This window comes from Trachurus trachurus, assembly GCF_905171665.1.
Source record: "Trachurus trachurus genome assembly, chromosome: 19".
Lineage (NCBI taxonomy): Eukaryota > Metazoa > Chordata > Actinopteri > Carangiformes > Carangidae > Trachurus > Trachurus trachurus.
This window is the reverse complement of record NC_139913.1, coordinates 16,480,856-16,495,585: the sequence shown is the minus strand read 5'-3', so window position 1 is coordinate 16,495,585 and position 14,730 is coordinate 16,480,856. Positions and strand designations below refer to the sequence as shown.

General features: G+C 40.6%; 1 protein-coding gene across 1 annotated transcript in view; it reads left to right on the top strand.

Annotated features, from left to right (window-relative positions):
- cacna1g (calcium channel, voltage-dependent, T type, alpha 1G subunit) overlaps nt 1–14,730 on the top strand; it is a gene marked incomplete at both ends in the record, with an annotated part of 226,149 nt that overhangs the window by 137,966 nt on the left and 73,453 nt on the right. Inside the window, 4 exons of the mRNA XM_083994227.1 lie at nt 7,856–8,007; nt 9,356–9,541; nt 11,243–11,357; nt 12,828–12,983. Coding sequence (XP_083850353.1) covers nt 7,856–8,007; nt 9,356–9,541; nt 11,243–11,357; nt 12,828–12,983 — 609 coding nt within the window. The remainder of the gene's footprint in view (nt 1–7,855; nt 8,008–9,355; nt 9,542–11,242; nt 11,358–12,827; nt 12,984–14,730) is intronic.

Here is a 14,730-nt window from a genome sequence, read left to right as displayed (position 1 = left end):
TTGTTGTTGAGGTCAGTATGCTTTGTTTGATTGATTGCTGTGAATGGGGATGGCTGTTTTCCTGCGGTTCAGCCACTTTTGCCTCCTTTTTTCTCTTCAAAACAAAAGCACCCTGACATTTACATTTGATAGATAGGATGAAGCTCAGTCCCAGAAGGACAGGCATTAGCATAGGCTTAAAGTTATGACTCTTTATGCACTGTATTTAGTATTTTTACTGAAGGCCTCTTGGTCCATTTTATTGCTGCATCGTTCAGACACACACATTTGCTTCTACTTGTGCCAAACCAAGAGAGAGAGTGGAAAGGACCCTCCTGCTCTGCTTCTTTCTTTAAACCAGAGACAATATTTATTCAGCTTTTATCCTGCCTTGCTGAAGGAATGTAGAAGACACTGGCCGTCCTCCAAGACAGGCCTCAGAGAAGTGTTTTTCTAATTTGTGCAATGGTGAGATGTAAACAGCGAAACAACAGCTCCTAATCCAGGTTTATAGAGGGAGGGCTTTTCCAGTCCTTAAGGCCATGAAATCAAAAAGGGAGAATCAATGAGGTGATCAAATGTTAGATCCAGTTATTTCCTGGTTCAGTGAGATGTCAAATAACCCGCTGCCTGTGTTTAGCAAGGTATTCATTGTAGCTCATGCCCCAGGTCTCCCATTTTATTCTCTTTGCATTGCACTGTTTTCAACATCTGTCTGTCAAAGATGGCACCATCGGTTGAAACTGACAACATACAAACTTATAGTATTTGAAAGCAAAGCGATTGGATTCCAGAAGATACTCCCTAAATTAGAAACTTTATATGGCTTTGAAAATCAATTTTTCAACTGAGGGCTATTCCTAGTTTGCTAGTTAGGTAGTGCTAAATGTGCTTAAAAGATCAACAGGCAGTGAGGTCAGAGTATGTTTGAAATTAATACATATAAACCGAAACAGCTGCAGGTTTGGAAGATGTTGATAATTGGCAGAACTTCTAAGAAGGATGGTTCCTGTAATCACTTATCTTTTTTTTTATCCTATTCAAGGTTAAATCATATCAACATGTGGTTTCTAGTTCAACCTCTACCGCCTGTATTACTACACATGGGCAGGATGTTGTGGTGGCTTTCTCAGAGTAAATTATCCAATATGCATTTTCACTGAAATCAGTTTTCTTGGCGTCAAGCTAATTTTCAATTATCTGTTGATAGATGGATGATTTAGTTATTTAAAAATAAAAAAAACATAACGGCCTGCTTGTGCATTTTTTTGCTAAAATAAAAGGTACTTCTATCGTCTACAATAATAATAAATGTCGGTTTAAAAACATGATCTCGTGTAATTACAAACAACAAAGGCTCTTCAGTCTGTGGAGCACCAGATTTAAAGGGACACTAAAAGGGAAAATATGTGTATTTGTTTTTTGGAGGAAATTGTACATCAATAAAACTCATGTCAGGATTAACTTAGTTTAATATGTTCAACCCAATGCAATATGACAGTGTCACTTTTACATGTTGCTTTTTATTTTATTCTTTGTTTTTCTTTGACTTGAAAGTTTCCTCAAAGCTTCTTTAAATTCCTATCACGGATAGGAGCGTCCTCCTTCATCCAAATCAGTCAGGCTTTTAAAACCAGCCACTCCACTGAAACAGCTCTGTTTACTGTGTTTGAAGCAATTAGGGCAACAGGAGCTGCAGCTCAGCCCTCCGTCCTCATCTTGGAGGATCCCTCGACATGATGAAGCACCGCATCCTGATCCTGTCTGAATTCTTCACTAAGGGCATCTTGACAAAAGTTCTCTCTTGATTTTGGGCGTGTCTCAACTGGGCGTTCGTTCTTTCAACGTGGATGAAAATTGCCTGGATGTCTTATTTGACAACTGGCTACACGTCTTCATCTGTCTTCTGCTTGTGCTGCTTTGCCAAAACCTTAGAAAAACCAGGCTTTATCTGACTCACTTCACCACCCAGCTATAGGTAATGCTTTCTCTCGCCTCAGCTCCAGCAAGCCTTCCTTCATACTCTGTGTAACCCATATAAATGGTGCACATTGCGATGGCGCTTCTAGTTGTCGATAACCCATAAGTTTGCTGCTCATTGACCAACTGGCTACCCATGGCTGCCTGAATCAAATGCTAATGATTGCCTAGATAATGACTCCAAGGTCTGCACTGATCTACTTGGATGCTATCAAATAGGCATGTTCCTCCTCGCCACTACTTTACTTTAAAGAGACCCAGAGGAGTTTGCTTTTGGTTATAAAATAGTCTCATTAACACATTAATGTGGATGAATCTATATATATCATTTTGTCTTTATAGTTATTTTAATATAATTATTTAGCGGTCGACTTGCCCAGCATTTCCTGCTTTCGGTTTCCCAGACGCTGCCAGCTAGTTGGCATCGTTTATGGTCGGAACTATGACGGTATCTGATCGTCTTCAAACCTCTGACTTTAGTTTGACTTTCGGTCCAAGATTTTCACCGTGCGTGCGGAGGCTCATGGGAAATAGTGTGAAAACACTTTGCTTTCCGAAACTCCTCTAGTCCCTTTAAGGGACGTTCTCTTGAAGATTTTGTCTTCCTCTCTTCACACATCTATTGAACAGATTTAGTACATCCTACTTACTTCGAAGGTCAGCCTCTATGGTTTAATGTACTTACTTCAGTGTTATGCTTTCTGCTAAGTTAATGGACGGTGAATGTAAATTAGGTTAGGCTTTCAAATCATTGAGTCATATGAGACAAATCAGCCTCATAACTGTTATTAAATCAGAGCCAACCAACCGACCACAATGTGAAGTGCATCATTCTCCCTTTCATGTAGAAATCACCTCCTTTGTGGCATGCCTCAGAAAACCACTTGATTAAACTAACAAACACCCACATATACACACACACACATTCCAGACGTGGTGCGGCATCATTGACAGTCTGAAGTGGAACAGAGCGCGCAACGCATCCCGTTTAGATTAGATCACTTCAGATTAGGTGACACTGCATTAACGCTGACCAGATTACACCGCTCCTCATCGAACACACTTCCCCTCCTAATGTTCCTGCAGCCCAGGATGAAATTAGAAAAGGGACAGCGTCTTTCTTTCTGACTTTTTAAAACCTGCACACGTGGACACATTCATCTCTCTCTCCAGGTTGGACGCACACATCGGCGGCCATTAGTCAATTAAGAAATTTCTCCTGTTTGATAAACTAATGGCTGCAAGTCCTGCATGTGTGTGTGTGTTTGTGAGTGTGTTTGTCTACCTCCATGATTTTCTACGTGTGAAAAAAAAAAGCTTTTATGGTCTCATTCTCTTGCAGTACTCTTGCATGATGTCTAAGGAATGTTCAATATACAAGCTGGAACAATAGCAGAGCAGAAACAGTGGGGGAAAAATAATGACCTGAACCTCTCAAGGCCAGATGTCTGCAGGCCAAGTCTCACCTCATAAAAACTGTACTTCTTGTTCTGGCTTATCAACTGTATCTATTACACAGCTCTATGTGTGTCTACACGAATGGTTATAAGTGTGAGTATGTGCAGAGCTATGTGCACATACACTATAATGTGTGCATACATGGTAATGAGTGTGGGAGTAGAGCTCACTCTGTGGGTTTATGTGTGTGGCCTGTAGATGCACATCCGCATGCTTATTAGTGTAACTTTGGGTACACCTGCATGTGCATTTGTGGTGTGTGCATGTGTGTGTGTGTTTTGTGCTTCTACATAACTGTGTGTGAGAGCGTTCATCTGAGAGAACATACAAACATCTAAGTGCCCCTGCGTTTGTTTACACTTTGAACTTTTCTTAATCGCACAATGCGTGTGTGCGCCCATGAAGGATTTGCCGCCGCCGTGCTCGTCAGCGTTCAAATGAATGTTCACAATAAAGCCGAGGGATCAAACGGGAACAGATTCATCTGTGTCTGGGAGCCCAGACGCAGTCGCGAGAGACACAGACAATGACAAAGAGGTGATGTGAACCAGAGAAAAGCTTGTTTTTCAGGAAGCGGGGTGCACTGGCAGGAGCTGCACTGCAGGATGTGGGCAAATTATTCTTTTTTAACAAGGAAGGAGGAGGGGAACAATGTCATGTTCTACCCTCTCCATATCCTCCACACAGTGCCCGTTCAACATCATCACAGATGTACATGATCATGCTTAACTTGAAATATTACTCCCTAGTTACTTCTCTATGCAATTAATTGTTACTTTCTCAGTTGACAGTTCTCGAAACTTTGAACTTTTTCCAATCTCATTCACTTCATTACTTTGCAGCAGGATAAGTTCTTCATATTCATTGTGGCAAATGCTGATTTCACTGATTTTACATTTTTTCAGCCGCTGAGCTTGATTTGACAGCAGCCTCCTTTATACAGAGATCCTATTGCTCTATTGCTTTTAAGAAGACATATGGAGATACACCACCTTTACTTTCTTTGCAACAAAGGAAGGCAGCTTGGTGCTGTTCCTGTATTTTAGGAGGCTTACTGTAGCAGTCTGCTGGAATCATTGGCTTGACATGTAACACAACAGCAAAGGCACTTGTATTGTGCATTGTGCAGGGTGAACAATACTGTAGGGCCCGTAGAGCATCTGTTGTCAGAAAACCCTAATTGCTAAAATAAATAGTGCCACCCTGGTCCATCAAAGCCAGCCAATAGAACACCTGTGATGCAAGTGATGATCATCATATGTCAGTTTCCCAACTCACTGCCTGTTCAAGTGCGACTGAGGGAAGGGACAATGGTGAAGAAGCAAAGTCAAATATGTCGCCTGATCAGACCAGAAGGCGCTGATCTTCTGTCCATCTGCATCTGGCCCAATCCATAACATAAAAGCTCCATAATATCCCTCAGATCTGTGCAGTGTGCAACTGCTCGAAACAGTTCATTGAAAATAACTCAAATATTTCTTCTACAATGACCTATTTACTCAGAATGAGGCTCATTTCAGTGTTCAGAAGAACAATAAAAGGCAGTGCAGCAGCTGAAAGGGCTCCTATGAGATCTTTTGACTATGATTCCCATCATGTTCGTGGTCATTAAACCCATTCAGTGATCCCTATGGACAGATGCAATGGTGTGCTGCCTCTCCACTCTTTTTTCTGCTATTTCCTTTAATTGGACACCAGTCTGTGGTTTAGTTACATAAACCTCGCCAAACCATTAGATGTTGCAATCATCACTTTGAAAAACATTTACAACCTGTTGTGTTATTTGGGTATGAGGACTTCTTAAAAGTAGCAGTGTTGACAAGTGAGGGTATTCTATCAAAAGCCAGTGAATTCAGTTTTGAACTTTCATGCTCTGAGTTATGGTGTAATATTAAGCTCTGATGTTGCTGGACTCTTTTCCTGAGGGGCTGAGGCTAAAAGCAGCTCCTGTGGGAACAATGATTTAATACCAAGCAACGTCTCGTGAGTGTTGACTCGCTCAAATGCAGTCAAAACTGTCAAACCACTCTTATTGAAGTTTCCTGAAGATGTTGGTTGCTTCTGACAACCTGGGCACACACGGACTGTGAATGACCCATTTCTTTTAACCACAAAATTTGGAAATAGTGTTTTTACTGTGCAGCTGTTATGCAATTACAGTAGAATCCTTTATTTTAGGTTTGGTGAAAAACAACTTTAAAAGTTTCAAGCCTTTTGAACCGGTGCCTACACTTGGCAGCACTGGTGGGTATAGAGTGAGTCAGGTCCAAAATGTAGTTTCTTCCAATAAGGCCAAAGTGATGTCACATAGTACTAACACACTCTGTATTACAATCAACTAAACCAGATTTTTTCAACCTTGGGGTCGGGACCCCATGTGGCGTCGCCTCAAATTCAAATGAGGTCGTCTGAAATGTCTAGTAATGGATAAAAATAAAAGAATTCTGAAACATTTTTTAAAACTAATTATTGTTATGATTAAAAACACAACAAACAAACGACTGTATTCTATACTTTCACTTTCTCAAATATAAATCGAGTTCAAATGAAATGCAGCACAGCTGGCTCATCTTGATTGATGGCTGCAGTCACGTGCGTCGCCAGAAATTTGTGATGTCAAAATGGGGTCACGAGCCAAAAAAGGTTGGAAACCACTGAACTAAACTAATATTAGTTAATTAATTTTTCCTTTATTGTGCTAGATAGAAAGAACACTTTATATCTGCCTGTTAAATATCAATGTAATCAATGCTAATCCTTTTAGCATTACAGTAAGACTGTAAATGGCTAACACTTACAAAAACCCTGTAGCACACTACTTATGTTCTATCCTTTGTTTAATATTTACCAAACCAAAGTGTAAGAACAACCAGTGTTTTTATGATTATTGTCTGACAGTATATGTTGAGCAGTGGCTATAGAGTACATAACCTGTTGTAAAATGTCAAATTGCCATTATTACACAGAGGGAGGACACTGGAGCACACGGTCAGTTTTATAGATTTATTAAGGTGCGGTCAAGTTCGTCAAGCTGAAGCGCGGAGGTTCTCCCCTTTTTGCTCATTTGCCATTATTACACTTTGGATTTTCTCTAGAATAAATAAATGAGAATGTAGTTAATGAGATAATGAGTGTTTGGGGTGCTGGTAGTTGGAGTTTGTTATCCTTGGCTAGCTGTTCCCAGGCTTTATGCTAAGTTAAGATACAGTAAGCTAACTTCCTGCTTGCTGTAGGCGTCTCCAAATTGTTAGATCATAAGTTATCATTCATATCAAAGTAATCTGCCAGTGTTGTTTAAGTGTTACATACAAACGGGTGCTGTAATGCAGCACAAGGCACAGTGATGTTCATCTATGTATTCCTTTCTTTATGTATCCATCACAGTGTAAAGTAATGGCTGTTGAAGCAGTCATTGTGTATAGTGATTAGTGGCAGCCCACCAGGACAGGCTTAATGACACACACTGTGTTTACATGACGTTACATTACCTCCTGGTTCAGCCGGGGGATAATGTTCCTGCAGGGACGACGTCTCTATTTATACACACAGACACAGACAGACACACACAGTGGGATACTTAGACTGTAAGACAGACAGTCACACACACACACACACACACACACACACACACACACACACACACACACACACACACACACACACACACACACACACACACACACACACACATTTTCTTACACATTTATGATGGAGAACAGGCAAACACAGATCAGACCTTCAACACCTTCCATCCACTCTGTCATGTCAGTGTAATGTGTGTGTGTGTGACATCATGTTCAAGTTGTGTAAACTGTTTATTGCATAGAGATGAAAGGCTTTGTGAAGTCTGCCCGGGGTGTTCCACAGTCCACAGATGCATCACATCATTCCCATCGGCTCTTTGCTCCTCGCCAATAATTACAGATAGTCGCTGTAGACATCAGATTTACATACTGTGCCGTATTTGGATGTGCCGCGCCTTTTATGTTTTGGATCAGATTCTTTCTCTTGTCTGCTTGCTCTCATTGCCATTGCCCCCTCCCTCCCATTTTTATTTTATTTCTGGCACATATACACCCACGCTCCTGTGCTGTCACATACACACACACATGTACACACCAGTTGTTTGATGTAGATGTGAGTGGCAGACCAATTCTCTAATGAGCTTTGAGCAGACATCCCAGGCACATTCAGCCGCAGCACCGTGAGCACTGTGATCGGAGTGGATCCCGGTGTCAGATAAAGGTTGTGAGAGTGTGTAACGTATGTGAGAGAAAGTAGCTGTGTGTGAATCGACAGATTTGTCAGATCTGGATTGAATGTAGTCACTGACACATTTCTGTGTGCAGGTGTTGCTGCTACAGTCATATGAAGGTCTTTACTACTACTGTGTATTAACTCCTATCTCCTTCTTTTCTCTCTCTGTCTGTGTCCCCAGCCTGACGAGTTGACCTATGCACTGGAGATCAGTAACATTGTGTTCACCAGCCTCTTCGCTCTGGAGATGCTGTTGAAGGTTTTAGTCTACGGGCCTTTTGGCTACATCAAGAACCCTTACAATATCTTCGATGGCATCATCGTGGTCATCAGGTGAGTTCCAAACCAGTGTTTTTTAAATGTTCCCTCTGGGGAAATATAACCTGAAGGCCCTTTATATATACCCATGGCCATGATCATCGAAAAACTCAGATGTTGTGATGTAATGAAACCTGGGGGAAATCAACCACCACAGAGCAAAAAGGTACAGTCACATTAACGTTCCATCCAACAAAATATACCCAAATGCAGCCCTGGAAAACATTATAATGTAGGAGACTTTAAAGATAAAGATGGATGAGGTAAGGAGCGGTGTTAAAGCTCAAGAGTTGGCTGTACCTGACTCTGCTGAACTCCATTTACCAATGTAACTGGGACTATCTATATACAGTATACGTATATGTTTATATATATTTTTTCCTATTTCATCACTCAAAGCCATAAGCCCACAATTGCGTAGTCTACTTTAAACCTTAATAAAACATGTTATGGAGCAGTAATATAAAAACTGAACGCTCATGCAGTAATCATAAAGGAGGAAATTAGCTCCATAGACCCAAAGCTTTCTTTGCATGTAGTTGTAAACATGTTTATTTCTGCTGTAAAGTTACGCATTGTAACATGAGTCTATGGGGATCAGCTCACTTAGAGCGTCAGCCTCAAGCCAGAGGGACTGCAGCTTTTGATTTCACATAAAGTGAATGGGAAGTGAAGTAGCTGCTAGTTTCACATCATTCAGCCAAATACAAAACCATCATGCCTTCTAGTTTCAGCAGGAGTTGATGTAACATGACATTTACTCCTGTATTCTTTTGAATATCAGTAACATCAAAATCAGTAGCTCTACTCATACCCCACTTAAAGATTACTAACTAAAAAACAAAAGTCACATGGTGAGTCACATCATGATTGCCACTATGAACACAATGAATGATAGGCCTAAGTAAAATCAGCAGCTACAGCGGAGATATAATCATACTGTACATCGCCCGGCAACAATGACAAGCGCATTGAGACAGAGGCTGTGTTTTCTGTATTTTCTGTATTTTGCATCGATGACTAGCAGAGAAACAGGACGTAACTTATTATTTGGTTGATGTACATTGTGTTATCAACTATTCATGTGTACAGTTTTAATCCATAGTGCTTGTCATTTTGTTGTTGGTAATGAGAGAAGTTTGTTATTATTGTTCATATAAATTTAAAGCTGTACAGATCATTACTTACAATAAGTCTAATGAGAATGTGAAATTAGGGATGTCTGATGAATTCACCAGAGTATTTTAGTGTCTGTCAGCTCGTTGTTTGGTTTTACAACCTGTAACATTAATAATTACGGTTGAGATGCTCTTTAAATCTCACCTGTAGATGTGTGTGTATGTGTGTGTGTGTGTGTTGTCAGTGTTTGGGAGATCGTGGGTCAACAGGGTGGCGGTCTCTCTGTGCTGAGGACTTTCCGCCTGATGCGGGTGCTGAAGCTGGTGCGTTTCATGCCGGCCCTGCAGAGGCAGCTGGTGGTCCTGATGAAGACCATGGACAACGTGGCCACATTCTGCATGCTGCTCATGCTCTTTATCTTCATCTTCAGGTAGGCAGGCTCATGGGAACGTGTGTGAACCGTCTTTCTTTTTCCTAATCGAGGACTAAAGGGAATTCAAAGGTGTGGGATGAAAGTAAATGAGTAGATCAATACCTGGTCACTTCTGCATGAGAAGCAGAGATCAGTTCAGACGTGACAGTAAGAGTGAGTCAATGCAATGACAGGACTAAGTGCTTTCTTTCATTTTGTCAGCATTCCTTTACTGTGCCTGGTTAAGCAGTGAGGCTGAGCTCAACACAATCAGAGTTAGAGAGGGTCACCGTATGTGTCTGATACACAGACTCTCTGATACACACACACACAAGCCCAACTTATCAACATTGTTTACTTTGAAAAAACAAAATACAACAGGTCTACACATAGTTCAAATGAGGACTCGAAAACCTAAAGATTTTACAGTACTGACTGATTTAAACATTTTTGAGCGGTCATTACAACTGGACTCACACGTTTATGTCTTTTTGTGTGTTTATGTCTTCAAAAAAATGTGAAACGGTAGCTATAAAATCTATCACACCAGCGATGGACATATTTGAACATTTTTATTTGGAGTGCTAAAGTTTAGCCAAGTTATTTTATGTGGATATGATCTGTGTGTAGTGGTTTAGTATGAATGTTAAATAGGATCTGAGAGTAATTGGGTAGAGTGTTGAGAAAAGGTGAGATAAATATTCATCACTTATGATAATAGCATGATCTAATATAGTCATCTGTGTTGTAACTTGCAGTGTTGTTGAATTGCATTCCATAATACTGCCAGATGTTTGTATACTGTATGCATTTAGACCATTTTTTTTTCTTCAAAAGGCTGCATGCAAGTATGTATTCTATTATACAAAGGCACATACACATACATACAGTACACACAGAGAGTTGGTTACTAGTTCTAACTAGGTATTTCTTTCTTTCTTTGAGAAGTGATTAGCAATATATTAAAATATCAACATATATATAGATGACATACAGTATCGACATGCTAAAATGGCAATTTATGGTTAACTGAGAAAGTTAGTTCTCTAGTTGTTTTTGTAAAACCTCCCAGAGCCTTGTCATCACAGTGAGTGATCTGTACAGCGCTGTCTAGATAATACAAATGAAAAACAAACAAATTTGAGATTTGAATTTGTTTATATGTGAGAATAGGTTTTGTTCAGTCTTTTATTTATATGCCAAGTTTAACTAAATACTCCCAGTTGTAGCTACTAACACCACTTCACTCCTACATATCACACAGGCAGCTCAATCTGTGGGTAAAGCAAGTATTTGTTGAGTTATTCCTTTAATATCCAAAGAAGTGGACATAATGTTAGGTTATATCTTTGTTTCCACTTCCACTGGTGTTTCTTTCAGTGCTTTTTACAAAAAGAAAGAAAGAAAAAAAGAAACATAAGGTGTATGTCATTGCCATGGCTTGTGACGCTCTCCATGGTGCTGAATTTAACCTGGCACCAGCTCTCCACTTCCCTTCTGCTTGTTGGCAACATTTCTGCTATTGTGTTTATGATCCAATGACTGTTTATTACCTCACTGACAGTGCTCAGTATATGGTGTGTTTGCTGCCTTTGCTTTTTTTTTTTTTTTTTTTTTGGCTGATCAAAGCGTACAGGGAATACATTTTCTACACAAATAATTTACATTTATTTGTACTGTATCTAATGGTTTGGCACTCTTTTACCTTTTTGTTGTCAGTATCCTCGGGATGCATCTGTTTGGTTGTAAGTTCGGGTCGGAGAAGGACAAAGAGACTGTGCCAGACAGGAAGAACTTTGACTCTCTTCTTTGGGCCATAGTGACGGTCTTCCAGGTGAGCATCAGTCTGCATCCACACTTTTCACATCTCATTGCGCTATGCTCAGTTTAGCTGTGATTTAACAATCTGTGCGGTTGTTAAAAATTTAGCAACAGAATGACCTGAAGATATGCGAGTTCATCCACCATCTGGAAACCAGAACTTCATGTGTGATCAACCTGTCCGCTGAAGTGCCCCCGAGCAACTTCCCTCGCCTCATTCCCACTGTACCTGTTCCCATTCAGAGGCTGAAAGGACAATTTCCTCCAGAATAAATAAAATATATCAAATCAAATATTCCTCTCCACTCTCCTGCCCCCTCCCCCTTCACTCTTGCTCTTTATCTATTCTCATATTTTCTTCCACTCATCTAATTTCCATTTCCAACTATCTTACATAGGTGAAGTAGGCTTGCCTCTTGCATGATGTCACCTTGGATTAGTGACTCTCAGTGATCTCTGTGGGGCAACCATTTATCCATTATCTCTCCATAACTCACTGTATGGTATTTATTACCCTTAATATAGTAACCATTTATAATTCAGTGAAACATCTGATCAGAGACTATGTGATGTGCCAGCACGTCTATCAGTGCAGAACATTGCACTGACATGTCTGCTCTCAGGGTGTTACACACCAGGGTTGATTGAGTTAACCTATTGTCATGAAAGCTTTTGATTTTAGTCATGCATTTTTTTGAATAAAAAAACGAATTTATACAATTTTAACTCATCGACAGGGAAATAAATTTGACTTGACTTGCCATAGATGATATCACAGAACTGAGAGTTGAGGACTTAAGAGTTTGGACAGTTGTGTTTTTCTTTCCCTTATAAAGGGCCAAAAATAAATAAGCTCAAATTTGGAAACTAGAGGAAATGTTATATCTCTTCTCTAAAATGTAAGATACAAACATCTGCATGTCTCACTGACTTCCAGCTTTGAGCTACTTTATTGAAGTAAACAGATCAGGTCAGGGGCAGACATTATTCTGCACTTACATTGTGTTTCCAGAAGCATAATCAAAGGCAGGGACGTCTGATTAATTTGCATACCACCTACAGTATAGCGCTCTAGGTGCCCCCAATACCGAGGAGCACCATTCATTATCTCCATGGCCAAGGAGCACATAATTGACTTGTATCCGTTTGGGGGATTACCATTGTATGATTAAAACAAGGCCCTGTTCATTTAAGCAAGGTCACATCCATTGTGTAGGAGGTGTCTCCTGGATTCTGTTTATTTTAGCTCTTACATTATGTTGGATATGAAGAATTTTAAACTTCAGTAACCTCCACCTGAGGTACTTTTGTCACAAAAAAACATCAAAAAGTCAGCCTCCAGCTTTGTACAGCGACTTGGCCCCTGTCTGGAAGTATTTTAGAGATTAAATGTATCGCCATTATCACAGGTTATGTTAATATTTTCCCAATGTTGATATGCCTTTTTAGTCCATTACACTTTTTCTTTTCTTCTCTCATCTAGATTCTAACCCAAGAGGACTGGAACAAGGTGTTGTACAACGGCATGAAATCCACCTCTCCTGTAGCTGCCCTCTACTTCATCGCGCTAATGACCTTCGGAAACTACGTCCTCTTCAACTTGCTGGTGGCCATCTTGGTCGAGGGTTTTCAGACGGAGGTAAAATGCTCTAATCCAGTGTAATGCATAACATGTAGGATACAAAGAAATCTAGTTTGGAATTATTGAGCTGCTTTGAAATTCCTCTTAGATCATTCTTGTCTTAAAAGAATGTGTAAGGTATAGGTTATTCTAGGGTGCAAGAGTGTTGGGAGTTCCCTTTTTTATGTAGGTGGATTTGCTTCAGTCTTACAGAGTGATTTAATTCTCAGGCATTAAACCAAATAAAATAAAAGAGTGATGTGCTAGTTTTTAGAGAAAAAAACAGTTTTAAGACTGAAATGTGAGGCTAAATTACTCAATGAGGTATCTATTCCATTTTTCAGTACAGACATATATAACTCTAATGATGGATGTTCACACCCACCCACACACACACACAAAACAAATTCATGAGCACTGTAGGTATCGAATCTATAACTTTCCTTGCACTCTCTGCAGCGGGTTAAGCGAGGACGTGAGATCACAGTAGTCGCAGCCCTCCGTTCCCCCTCTTCTTGGTCTTCATCTCGCTGTCATCCTCCTCTCCTCCCACTCTTTCCCACTATCTCAGCAGTCATCCTCATTATTGTTCTGCTCATTTGCCAATGCAGTCATGCCATAAAGAACATCACACGAAAAATATGTCTCCACGACTAGACTGCGCATCAGCCCACACATCCCCTGTTTCATCAGTCTCATGCCTGGATACCTTCATCAGATACCCCCCCCCCCTCCCCCCTCCCTTCTTCCTTCCACCCTCGTTCTCCTCATACGTACAACTCCATTGTACAACTATGTTAACCGCCACCGCACAATTGTTTGTAATTATTTTTCCACGACTGTAAAAAACCAAGAGCCGGCAAAGAGAGGGAGAAGAAGGAGGATTAATGGATAGCGTTGTTTGGAGAGAGGCAAGTGGGAAAAGAGTTTCTCTGAACATCATCAGAGCTACAGGGAGCAAAGCAAGTTGAAACTCATTGAGCAACCTCTCTTCACTTTTCAGCCAGCCCATTTGAAGTATGCAGGACTTTATTCGAGGCAGATAAAGCGACTGAGAGAAAGGAATAGTTGGTGAGATGAGATGGGGAGAATAAATCACACGAGTATTCAGTCCGTCTCTGGCTGTCTGCGTGTCTTCGCCGCTCTTTCTTTAAGGGGTGACAAAACCTCTGCTTTCATCTCTGACGCTCTTTGGCTCTTTGTCTGAGAGGAGGGAGGATAGATGAGGGGTGGCAGAGGGAGAGGTTGACAGCCTCATAAAATATGGATTAATTGGAATGGGCTTCTCTTACTATTGCGCTTATCTGCTGTACAAATATCAAGTGCATGACTGTGGTGAGTGGAATCACATGCAGGGTTGGGTGCATTGACCTAAAGCTGCTTAAGATGAAGGCTTCTCAGGGAGGCCAGGAATTTAACTTGTTTTTATTTCTCCATGTTGACGGCACCAAACTGCATTAGTCTTGTCTGGGAGGTTGCGAGTGTTGATATCCAGCACTGTGACTGGTGCCGTATCTGTATGGAAAAGAACTAAGAATGGTGCTGCAGTGGCTCAAATCCGACTTGAAGCCCTTTGCTGCATGTTTTCATGTCTTTCTTACAGTATGTTGTCCTTTCACAATAAGACCAAAAATATAATATGTAGGCCTAATAATATCACCTAAATTCCAACAGACACAGGCAGTAAACCATCTGGAGGGTTGACATTGTTAGCTGTTGTTTAGGCCCATGAGCATTCCTTACCTGCTGCTCCCTACATTTCTGT